A 13,112-nucleotide genomic window follows, 5' to 3' on the forward strand; every position below is an offset into this window, starting at 1 on the left:
ACTGCACGTGCAGCTCCAGTTGATCCTGGTTTCCAGCCAATGGGACCTGCAGAGCCAGGGCTTTGAGGTAGGGGGCAGTATGCAGAGCCCCCAGCTGCCCCCTGCATGTAGGAACTGGAGGGGAGATACCGCTGGTTCCGGGAGTCTCACAGAGCCATGGAAGGCAGGGAGCCTGTGTTCGTCCAACTGTGCTGCTGATCAGGCTTTTAATGCCCTGATCATTGGTAATACCCAGTATTGTCAGGGTCCTTTTTAGGCTGACCATTCCGATTGAAAACCACCTGGCAAACCTAGCCCATAAATGTCATAAAATTAAATATGTAGGCATTTGCACACTCAAATACTAGTTTGCAATAAGTTACGCTTTTTATTTTAACTTTGTACGTTAATGTATAAAAAGGTAATATTCATGGTTGTCATGGTGAATTATGTAATAGTGTGTTCCACTTTATATACAAATCTTTTTCTTTGGTATGGTGAGAAATACTTTGTTTTGGGGTGGGGTAGGTTTTTGGTTTGTGTTGCGTTTAGACTTTGTTGCTAATTTTGAACTTTACCAATCTTTTTATTCAGTGTGCTATATCAACAGCAAAATCAGCCTATGGATGCTTTACAAGCCTATATCTGTGCTGTACAATTGGACCATGGCCATGCTGCCGCCTGGATGGACTTAGGCACACTCTATGAGTCCTGCAACCAGCCTCAGGATGCCATTAAATGCTACTTAAACGCAACTAGGAGCAAAAATTGTAGTAATACCTCTGCACTTGCAGCACGGATAAAATATTTACAGGTAAAACGTTAAAGCTTTAAGAAAAGGAAATATTTTACCAGGAACACAACAGAGGGGAGGGGGCAAATGACATACAATTTAATGTGTTTGTTTCATGGTGTTTCCATGTTTTATTGTAAGCATATCATAGCTTGTAATTTTTTTATTTTCATTTTTAAATGGGACTTGATCCCTGTAAACAATGCTGTGTTGCCCATTACTCTGTTGATACATATTGATTTACATCACTTTGTTTTTATGTACTGTCTACATATTTTAAGTTGTCATAGCATTTAGAGAGAGAACACACACACACTATCTTTCATCCTTGTTTGCAATTTCAGAAGAAAAGAGTTATGAGACCTCTGATACCAGAGCTCAACTTTATTCTGATTCTCACAAAGGTTTATATTCTGGTTACCCTCTTTATACGTAGCACCTTTCTAAAATCCCAGACTTTAAATCTATTCTCTCTTTAAGACGTAATTAGCTACAACATTTAGGAAGATTTCATGGACTTGCTCTTAATAAAATAGGCTTGTGTTAAATTTGCTTTTTACATAATTTTTCCTAGGCTCAGTTGTGTAACCTTCCACAAGGTAGTCTACAGAATAAAACTAAATTACTTCCTAGTATTGAGGAGGCATGGAGCCTACCAATCCCCGCAGAGCTTACCTCCAGGCAGGGTGCCATGAACACAGCACAGCAGGTGAGAAGTTGGGTTATGTTCTGCAGGTGCCCAGCTTTAAGGGTTCTTTACAATCTGTAGTAGTCAAGCAGGGCTGGCTTTCATTAACAAAAAGCCTTTGATTTATTTGCAGAGGGATTTAGATCAAGAAAAGACTCCCTATAATGTGGGAGAAATATGGGGGTACCAATTTAGAACCTTTGTGGATTTCCATGATTTTGAGAGATTTCATCTTAAGTAGAAATGCTAGAGTGGTTGGTTTTTTTTTTTTTTTCCTAAAAAAATAATAATAATAATAAAATAAAATAATCCCAAGAAAGGTACACATTCCTCCATTGATGACCATATGAAAACTGATTTTCAGTAACTGAATCAGATTTAATATATCCTCACAGCCCTTTTAAAATATGCAGCTCATAAAAGTGTTTAGCTTAATTGAACAAATTAAGAATCTATAGAACCATATTTTTGTCTTCCTTCTGTGATTCGTAGGCTTGTAAACCTCATCATCCAAATACTGAACCTGTACTAGGCCTCACTCAAACACCAATTTCACAGCAATCCTTGCCACTACATATGATTCCTTCTAGCCAAGTAGATGACCTGTCCAGTCCTGCCAAGAGGAAAAGAACATCTAGTCCAACAAAGGTACATATTCTGATGAACTAGACATCCCAGGACAAAATTGTACAAAGATATACATAGAAATTGTACAGTGTACACAGCACATGTAGTTTGTCATCCTTTGGCATGAAATTGGGAAATGTTTTCATTCATGTGTGGAGGTTAGTGCATATTTCAGCAGTGTATTTAATTCGGCAATTACAGTTGAGAAAGCAAGAACATAACTACAGTACCTGTTTGTGACACTATATAAAGAAGTAATTATCCTCACCTCAGAATATATAGTTTAATACTAAGGAAGCAAATGACCATGTTATTCTATTGCATTTGCCTAAATTTAAAAATTCAGAATGTTTCATCTTCACATAATGCTTTTTCAAGAGGTGGTTGTTCAGTGTTAATGATAATGCACATTTCAACTAACTGCTTAATTTGATTTGAGTCCTATCGTTACGGTATTAGATGATATGTGTATCATTTACTTTTCTCTTATTCTTCTGGTGCTATCTAGATTGAGACAAAATGAGCTGTAGTGTATTTTAGGATATTTGTTTTATACTGTATTATTCTTAAACCTGGGATTAGTCCTTTTTATCAAGAAGTTAATGTCCAGCTTTTACAAAACTAATATTTGCTCTTTCGATAGTCATATATTTTAACGTAATGTTTTTCTCAGAATACTTCAGATGCTTGGAGCAGTGGCCATACAGTGGCACAATCTCCAGTACAGCAACAAGTTCATTCTTGGTGCTTGACACCACACAGGTTACAGGTAGGTGTTGTAAAGAAAATCCTAAGCAGTTTTGAGAATTTTTTTTCTCTTCCTGGAAGTATATCTGAAATGGACTCATAGAAACCTCTTCTGATTTAAACTTTTGAGTCAAATGTGAAATATTCAGTGTATTTTGCTGTAATGCTTGCTGTGGATATGAGTAGTTTTTGTAGGTAGAGCTTCCCTGTGGTCTGTGAAAAATTAAGCTTAAAATGCCAAAAAAGTTAACCCTGAGTTCCAGTTTAATGAAATGACACAAACTGAATATTTTAATTACGTAAGCACTACAGTAAAGTAAGTATACAAAACATTTTTTCTTGTAATATTTTAAGTTAATATGCAGTGTTGTCATATCATTGGATGTCAGATGAATAATACTTATGACTCACTCTGCTGCCTAAGATTTACAGAGTGCTGCACAGCTACTGAAATGCTCCCAAAAGCCCCGTGAGATAACATTTTGTCCTCATTTGACAAACTAATAAATTGGTAAGTTGAGGACTTAAGATTTTTGCATAAATTGTCACCAGTAATGGAGGGAGTTGAAATTCAACTCTTATGTTCAGTATTTCAGACAAGGTAGCTTCTACAATTAAAGTACAGGACTATTTTTGAGACCTTGGTTCAACACTAGTTTGTTTTGTTGCAGTAGTTTCAGTTCATTCTTCAGCTCACTGGTATAGGCTCCAGAGTAGCACTCCAAGCTTCCACACTAGCAAAAGAATGCACATTTTGAAAAAACAGAGCTGTGCAGAAGTCATATTATTAGTTAAATGCAAGGACACTAGCACAACAATTATTGCTCTGAGGAAGAGAACTAAATCCTGAGATTGTAGCATAGTGACCAAAGGCTGTGGGGAATATGAACAATTAATAAATGTATTTTCTACCTGAAAATGTAGTTTCTTAGTTGTTCGCCTTCTTAGCCAGCCAGTATTATTTTATTATACTTCTTGATTTTTCCACCTGCTCATTTCTCTTGCCTTTGTGCAATCTTTATCCCTTTTCTCTTCTTTTTGTGTCTCTTCTACTACTTTATCTTTCAAGTTTCACTAGAGTTTTCTCTTATCTCACTTGGTTTCCTTCTGTTTAAGGGAGGGTGTCATTTAACCTCTTCACTCTTTGGAATGAATCAGTGGGTTCTCAAACGGCATGTTGGAACCCCAGAAGTGGGACATGACCTAACTGTAATAGCATCACTATCACCATCATTAGACTTGCTGGGACTTCAGGCTGAAGCCTGAGTTCCATTCCCTCCTGGAGCTATGGGGCTCTGCCTACAACAACCTCTCCCCTCACCTGGGGCATCAGAGCTTGAGTTTCTGCATCATCGGAGGAGTCATGTAGTAACTTTAATGTCAAGAGGGGTGTTATGGTGCAGTGAAACTTGACAGACCATGGAGTAAAGGGTTTGTTAACATTCATTTAATATAGTTTTATTATCCATCAATAACAAAATCAGAAATGGGGTACAAAGATCATCTCAAATGAAAGTGAATAAAACCTTCATTCCATGTCTGTCTTTGTGTTCTGCATACATAATACAGTTTTCAGAGAAGGCATTTTAGAAAAGATGTCGTTTTAAAAAATTAAAATATTATGGACATTATTTTACCCATAAAACTGGATTCCCTTAATACAGTGGCTGGCAATCTGTGGCCTGCAGATGCCAAGGCTGTCCCCCTTCACTCATGTCAAGGCATCAGAGCCCATGCTTCCTTTCTCCTTTCCCTCCCTCCCAGCTTTTTGGAGCACAGGAATCACGTGATTTGCACGCTGTCCTCACTCCTCCCCCCCTTTCAGAGTTGGAACACTGCAAATCAGCCATTCATGGCTGTTTCAGCTCTGGGATGGACAGGTGTGGGGACAGAGTGCGAATCAGGTAATTTGCGCACTCCAGAAGTTTTGGGAAGGAGCAGGTATGAGTGGGGCTCCGGTGCTCCTGTGTGAGAGGCATCAGGGAGAGTTGCTGTGGCCCACTGAAGTGGAGGACCACTTGTGCAGCCCACTCACCATTCATGGTTGCCCAGTGGTACCTTAGTACCACAGACTCAGCTGTGCATGGAGAAAAAATAATGAATATGAGAAATCCTTCTGAGGTAAAACACCTCAAATGGTTTCTGCGTCTAAAACAGCTTTGCTTATGAGATTAAAGGTATTGGACAGGGAAGATTCTTGATATTTGTACAGTATAAAACTTCCATTGTGATATCCCGATGAACAGAAACTATCAGACCATAAGCCTTATAATAGTCCAGAAATTCATATGATTTTTTTTTTACATGTTAGAAGTGTTTTGGAGAAGCTGACGGTGGGGAGGCATTGTGTGGGGGAGGATGTTCTTTTTTCAAAAATAGTGAAAGTTTGAAATTGTTTGGAGATCTAGGAGTGTACTTAGTCAAAATAGAAGTAACTACATTAGTCTTTAAGTATTTGCATTGTAATTTGTATCATGCTATACTTATATAGACAATAGTTAAATAGAATCATACTCTGACACAGCAACAAAAGAATGCACATGAAAAAAAATCTATAAACTTGATACCAACCTATTACATGTGCTCAAAAGAATACAATAGCAAATCAGTTAGTTAATGACTTACGTTTTTAACTTTAGCTTTTTGTTTGGACAAATGAGACCATAAGATAAGTAATGGCTCAGTACATAAGAGCAATTAAAGAAGATAGTATCTATAGTGTCAGATTCCCCTTCGAATGATTATGTGCATATATGTTCCATGGTAAGTGTATGCACCCTTTTCACTGGAGTGAAGGGCTTTTGCTAGCAGTAGTATCAGGTAGTGGGAGTGTGCCCTTGCTATCTTTCCGTGGCCCAACGGTATAAAAGGATGTAATGTGCACCTCCCTTTGTTTCTCCTTACAACCCATTGCTCTTCATGCTTTAGTTAGCCAGCCTTTGGAGGAGAAAAAATTTTTTTCTTATTTGAATGTAATTGTAATTATAGTGTTAATATAGTTTAGTTAGGTAATTCTGTGATTCTAGGATTTTGTTGTGCAAAAATATCTAAGGTTCAGACAATAGGCAGTGGTCTCTGTTAGTGATGGTCAGAAAAGCTGGCTAATTTGCTTGTGCAAGGACATGTGAGGAACAGATGTCGTCTTCATGCATCCATTCTGATGAGGCCAAAGAAGCAGAGGTATTTCCATCCCCATGTACATCTCATGGAAAAGGCAATTCATTTTCAGAGCCTGAGTGCGTGGACAGCTCATCCACAAGGAATGTCATCATGAATGCCCCCACCTCCCAAGGTGCCTCTCATTTTCTGTCTGATGTATCCAAAATCATCTTTGTCCATGTCTCATTCTTCATGACGCTAGAAATCTGATAAACTGTTGTTGAATGTTGAGTTGAAGTCTGGTCACAGGTACCATTTGCGGCTACAACATTGATCCAGCTCCAACAGGGCTGTTGAGACCAGTGCCTTCACCATTGCCTGACAGATCCTGGACCCTTGCACCATCACATGTAATACCATCAACAGTGGCACTGGAATACTTGTCTCTGATTATGGTGCTGTAAGTGCTGAAGGCCTTTTTCTGAAGTGAAGGACCTTTTGTGTCTTACATTACTGCCTGACATGAATCATATTAACCTTGTTCAGGTTGGCACTGTCAGCATGAAATCAGCATCTCAACTTTTGTCATCCATTCAGCCTTCCAGACCAGCTCTGACAGCATATTTAAGGTCAGCCTATCTTATTGCCTGTCATGTTCTTCCACTGGCTCCGTCAAATGTGTTGTCACTATTGATACCGTCAGCTCAGCACCACACATAGCTAGTGCTGAGACTGCCAACAAGATTTCCTGGAATTGCTTCTCTGTGCCTAAAGAGAACTATATCTCTGTCTCTGATAATCTGACCATGAGAGAGCTGTACCTCATCCACAGTCTTTTAGGTGTACCTACTGGTGATACTTTAGGAACATCCTGATCATATAGCACAAACATGATTCTTACAAGGATGCATTTGCATGGTGCCCACCACTGTGTGTGGTACAAACACTAGAATACTGTTAGTTTTATTGGGTATTTTCATCTGATCCAAGACCTCTTCAAACGCTCAATCTGGAAGATGTTTCCTTCTTCAATATCAGTGGCTATTTACAGAAGATTCTCCTGCAGTCTTAACCTTCTCTTTGTTGGAGCCGCAAAAGAACCTTTTAACTGTTCAGTCATTTCAGGGATTGCAGACAGATTCCCTGAGGAATATAAGGAACAGTTTTCGCCATAGTTTCCGAAGGACACTTCCCAGGTATCTGTCCAAGCACCAGTCAATGTATCTGATGTGGTTCCAAGTTTATGAACAGAAATACAGAATAGCAAACCTACCTCATGAAGGATCCAACCTGTTTTTTCAATGGACTAGTGATGCTATTTATGCCTTAAAGGCCTCCAGTCCAAATGTTCATTTGCTGTGTATCTTCCTCTCAGTTTTAAAAAAAAAAAAGAAGGAAAGAAAGCGAGTTAAAACCTGAAAGACACTGGGTTAGGATACAGGTACAGTAAAGAGAATTCTATAAGCAATGTTCACTATAATTTTGTCCATCCTCTTTTTTGGAATAAATTTTCATATTGCACTGATATATGTGTGGATGTGCACCACAAGTAGAAGCACATGCTGAGCGGCACCTGAATCTCTCCTGGGTGGCTGCCCAAGTGTACAGCTTACAGGGATCACTGTCTGCCAGCCAAGATCCCTGGATGTGTCTAGATGGAAATCTGAGCTTGTTTGCAGTCGTCATTAGGCATGATCTGCAGCATTGGCTTCATAGCAGTCATTCTGACATTTTGAAAAAGGACAGAACACCAAACATATTTCCCATTCCAATGCTTTGAAAGCGCCTACATCTCTTTTCTGTGCATTACATCAGACGTGGGAGCTCAGCTCAGTAAAGGAGAGGTGTGTCATCAAGTTCATCTACCTGCCTTTTCCCAACACTCCTCCTCCTCCATCACTTTTCAGGAGCCCATTTCACGAAACTATTTTACTCCAGGAAGGTACAATCTCTTTTTGAATTGTAAGTGATATAAAATTAAATTTAGGCTGGTCACCTTTGTATTTGTTATCCTTTCTTCCAGAATTTGAGGCTGGTAATCTGCCATTGATTTGCAGCATCCTTGCTTTCACATGGCAATATATCTTGCCCACAAAAAGCGTGTTTGATTCATGCCAAACATCAAGCCTTCCCAGCACACTGCCAGCCTTCAGTGTGTGTTCATCTACCCTGTTCCAGGATTTTTGGTGTCAAAATCAAGACAGGTCACTGTACCTAAATTTAAAAGGTCTATACCTTACATCATGGATGATCTCTTCTTGTGCAATGAGGAGTCTGCTCTGGAGATTTTGAGAATGAGCTCTTGATCTGGTAATTAACATGGTTAGGTCTAGTGCTTGTATCTCCAGAGTAGATATGTGGACAAAGTTGGCAATGGGTTTGTTGCAAGGAAAAGTTCCAGGATTAGTATTACATGGTATGGCCTGTGGTTGCTAGAGAAAATTTTCACTTTGTTTATGAAAATTTTCCAGTGCCAGTATATTTTGAGATGAGGTGAATATATCTGTACACAGTATATAAGATGTTGGTGTATCATGAATTTACATAGAGGCAATGAGATTTTCTGTCTTTTTTCTCTTATTTCCTTTTTTTAAATGATTCCTAACAGTCTGTTTGTGTTTTATTTTTTTGTGACTTGCTGCACATTGAATGGATGTTCTCAGAGAACTTTCAAGATTTCTGAGTAGTTATACCTAAATTAGTCCCCATCATTTTGTATGTGTAGTTGGGATTATTTTTTCCAGTGTGCATAGTGGCTATTGGGCTGACATCATTAAGGCCCATCACTTTCATAGCCAGCTGTACAAAAGGGAGTGGTGTGGCCACCATCATCACTGGATCATTCTTTTACAGGTATTGAATTTAGTAATTTAAGTTAATGGGTTCCCTCTACAAACCTGTGGCACAGTAGCTGCCACTGCTGTAAAAGTAAACAGAGTTGGTAGCAATTATTTTCGCAGGAGAATTGTCAGAACAACGGGCACTTTTTGCTGACCTTCCTCTTACAGTATTATGCACAGGGAGGACAAATACACAAAATACTCCACTTTCAGGATTGTAGTTGTCTTGTATGATACCACATTGAAAGGCCGTCTTTAGTGGACCCTAGCTGCAAAATGGATCCCTGATCCATATGGTTAGATTAGTCAAAGGCAGCTTTGATGCTGGCCACATCTCTCCCTCAAGTAAATGCTTCTGAAATTTTTTTTCTGTTTTCCTTTAAGCTGCTGAACACAGTATTCATATTTTAATTCTTCAGAAAATCCATATACATTGCATTATAAAGAATGAATAGCTACCATTGTTGGCGAATTATGCTTTATATTGACAATCTCATGCACCTTCGATATAAGTCACTGAAGAACTGCTGGAAAATGCGGAGCACTTCCCATACTTTGGAAGTCACCTTTCTGCTAAAATTAACATTGATGTGGAAAACCACCATTGTTTGAGACGTGTAAGCTCTGCTTTCTCCCGCCTGAGACAAAGGGTTTTCGAGAATTGGGACATCTATCACAAGACAAAGCTGCTTGTATACCATGCAGTGGTTGTTCCAATGCTACTTGTAGGCATGTGAAACCTGGACAACATACAAGCATCATTTGAAGGCACTTGAGCAATATCATCAAAGCTGCCTCAGGAGAATCCTAAATATCCCTTGGAAGGATAGGCACACGAACACTAGTGTCCTGGATGAGTCAAACATGACCAGCATTATCATTCATCAACAAGACTGGTCACGTGGTTCAGATTCCCAAATTGGAGTAAGGCCAGAGGAGCATTGGGGGGGGGCCGGAGGAAGTGATCCAGAGGACATGCTGAAGACACACATGAAAAAGTGCAGCATTGGTGTTGACACATGGGAGAACCTTTCCCAAGACCATCCCTAGAGGACAATGGTAATCCATGAGGGGGTGGCACAATTTAAGAGGTCCTGCTGCAGTGCAGACGAGGAGAGGCAGAGAAGAAGAAAACAGTGTCAAAAACTGACCCATGCCCCTCTAACAGCTACTAACACCTACTTCTTCTGTGATAAGATCTGCAGCTCCAGAATCAGGATGGTCAGCCATCAATGAACTCCCAAATTGGAGGGTGATATGAAGACGTCCTACTCCCTATCGAACGACTGCCAAAAAAAAAAAAAGAGAGAGAGAGAGAGATAGATAATGCTACTATGTTTTATACGGGTAAAGCATAATTAGCCAACCATGGTAGCTATTCATTCTTTATATTACTGGAGATATAAGACAATAAAGTGGATGATGAAAAAATACCTCAAAATGTGCACAGGATAAAACAAGAGCCATAAATCCTAACTAGGTTACCTGTACAGTAAATGTACTTCTTTATGCTGTGTTGTGCACATTTATTGCACTGTAGATGTATGTTCAGCCAATGCTCTCGAGTCTGCCACTTTTGTCAGCAGTACTAACAGGTGATGCATGAGCTTTGGTTATCCTTTTGCACTGATTGGAGGGTATCAAGATAAGCGGTCACCGCTTCCCTCTCTCTTCTTTTGCACCAATGTTAATATAATACCTAAAGCAGAGGGGAAGGTGGGAGGGTTGTGGACTGTGTAAATACAATGTTTTATAACATGCTGACATAATCAAGTATCTTTTCAGTTTTAGATGAGGTGCTTATAAAGAGTTTTTAGTATAACTGGATTATAGAAAAGGGTCTGGTCCTCTTGGGAGCATTTTATCTATTTTTTCCTCATTTTCAGGCGCCTTATGTGCTGGCCATGTTATGTATTGTTATTCAGAAGCTTATTAATGAGTTGTAAGTTGAATGATTGTAAATAGTGCTGCTGTGTTTTTCCCCCCAGCACTTGGAACAGCTACGTGCAAACAGAAATAATCTAACTCCAGCACAGAAAGTTGTGCTAGAACAGCTGGAGAGTCAGTTTGTCTTGATGCAGCAACACCAGCAGGTGCGAGCAAAAATATTTTTCTGGTCTTCAAAACTTGCATCAATGCAGTAGGGCTTTTTGAACCTAAATTATTCATATTGTATAATGTGCCCTTTTTCAGTTTACATAACATCTTCCATTTTCTTTGACATTTCTTTTACTGTGATTGACATTTACTGGCAGAACAACATTTGTTTTTACCTGGTTTTTCACCTGAACTACCAGAGATGATGAACCAAATTTTTAACTTGTTTTCTGCTGAGTTTGAGAAATAAGCTAGTTAAGAAAATAAGTATTTCTAGTGAGTTGTCAAAAAGCCTCTCACTCCTTCCTGTTCCTCACTTCTATTATTTTTTGGTGACTGGCTGTTTTATAACACAGTAAACTCTTTCATATCTGGCAGCCCCAAGGCTGGGAGGTCACCAGATATTCAAATATTCTAGATTATAGAGATTTACCTAGCAATGCGTAACACTGAAGAAAAATAAGATTAGCTATTAAGAAACAAACAAAAATGTATGCAGAGTACTTTATTTACCAACAACAGTAGTATTGTACACCGTAAACTTATACTATATTTGCTGTATTTATTTATATTTACTTTCACTATACTGCAGTTATGGAAAACATAACTAAAATTTGCCTATGGTTAAAATGCCGGTTATTTGAGTGTTCTGGATGGTAGAATGCCAGATAGGAAAGAATTTGCTATTGCGTGACTACATCTTAGAATTTTCTCAGTTTGTGAGGGTGTCGGCTCTATCACTCAACACAAATAGGAAGGAAATTGGTTTCTGACTTACAAAAAAAAAGTTGAATAAAAGTAACATAATTTCAAAAAATCTTTACTTGAAACAGTATAGTAACAATAAATAAACAGGACACAGTATTTATGTAGTCTTTTAATCATGTGATTAACATTCTTTTGTTTTACTAATTTTTCATTAGATGAGGCAAACAGGAGTTGTACAGGTACGATCTACTGGAATTTCTAATGGGCCAACAACTGACTCATCACTGCCTACAAACTCTGTCTCTGGTCAGCAGCCTCAGGTTGCTTTAACCAGAGTGCCTAATGTCACTCAGCACGGAATCCGTCCGGCTTGCCCAGGGCAGCCTATGGCTAATGGACCCTTTCCAGCAGGCCCAGTTCCCTGCAGCACAGCAAGAACGCTGGGTAGTACAGACACTATTTTGATAGGCAATAATCACATAACAGGAAGTGGAAGTAATGGAAATGTGCCTTACCTGCAGCGAAACGCACTCTCTCTACCTCATAACCGCACAAACCTGACCAGCAGCGCAGAGGAGCCGTGGAAAAACCAACTATCTAACTCCACTCAGGTATACAATTCAATGTGCAAGTGTTGTCTAAGTTACTTTTTGACATCTTTCTTTTAAAAAAATGTGCTTTCAAAAGTTGATTAAATAGTTACAGATTATGAATCTTACAGCTGATGAAAATCATCCAATATATGTTATTTTGTTAAAATAGCAGCCAAGTCAGCTGCCTATGGAATATAGCAAATAACCATAAATCAAATTTATCCATTCAGATGTATTTTCTTTAGTATTTGAATGTAATGTGTATTTTATACACACTATTCCTTTTAATCATGAAATATGGTGATTGTGTGTTTTCTATATTTTGTTGCAGTAAAAATGAGTATATTACATGGGTGGTGGGATAACAGACCAGAGGAGGCAACCTGTATGCAAACAGCCAGGCCGTACCTCTGCCCATGCTCCACCTGGAGGATCTGCTCCTCCATCCTGCTCTTTCCTCTTGATTCCACCCACACTTTTCCTCTTCCTGCCCTCGCTCCACCTCTCTCACCAAGGTAGCTGGGGTTTAGGGTGGCACTGGGCATGAGCCAGCCAGTGGGCCCAAACAGTAAGCAGGCTAGGTCTCAAACCACCTGGCAGCTTAGGGAAGCTGTGTCATGTGGTCTGGCTCTCTGGGTGGCTTGGCCAAGACTCCCCTGGCTGTGGTGGAGGCGGTGGGAGCTTGGGGTTCCCCTGCCACCGGTGCACAAATGAGCCAGGTAGGCGTAGGAACTTGAGTGGAAGGGGCAGGCTATGGGTCTACCTTCCACAGTCAGACAGTTTACACACCACCGATGAGTAAGCTGAATGTTATAGCTATTACTGAAATTTTGTTGTCATCTAATTTTAATCAATCTCACTTTTTTTGAAAGACAATAAGAAAACATCAAAAATATATATTGTATATCTCAGTCACAGAACAGAAAGCATGAGAAAGCAAA

General features: G+C 39.3%; 1 protein-coding gene across 7 annotated transcripts in view; it reads left to right on the plus strand.

Moving 5' to 3' along the window:
• Nucleotides 1-13,112, plus strand: part of KDM6A (lysine demethylase 6A) — a 295,712-nt gene that overhangs the window by 218,493 nt on the left and 64,107 nt on the right. For 5 of the 7 annotated variants that reach the window (XM_074995163.1, XM_074995170.1, XM_074995188.1 and 2 more), the window contains exons 12-17: nt 574-793; nt 1,347-1,481; nt 1,953-2,108; nt 2,761-2,856; nt 10,762-10,866; nt 11,794-12,189. In XM_074995163.1, the coding sequence (XP_074851264.1) occupies nt 574-793; nt 1,347-1,481; nt 1,953-2,108; nt 2,761-2,856; nt 10,762-10,866; nt 11,794-12,189 (1,108 nt within the window). The remainder of the gene's footprint in view (nt 1-573; nt 794-1,346; nt 1,482-1,952; nt 2,109-2,760; nt 2,857-10,761; nt 10,867-11,793; nt 12,190-13,112) is intronic. The other 2 variants (XM_074995180.1, XM_074995205.1) reach the window with 1 other exon arrangement.

The sequence above is a fragment of the Carettochelys insculpta genome, chromosome 1 (assembly GCF_033958435.1).
Source record: "Carettochelys insculpta isolate YL-2023 chromosome 1, ASM3395843v1, whole genome shotgun sequence".
NCBI lineage: Eukaryota > Metazoa > Chordata > Testudines > Carettochelyidae > Carettochelys > Carettochelys insculpta.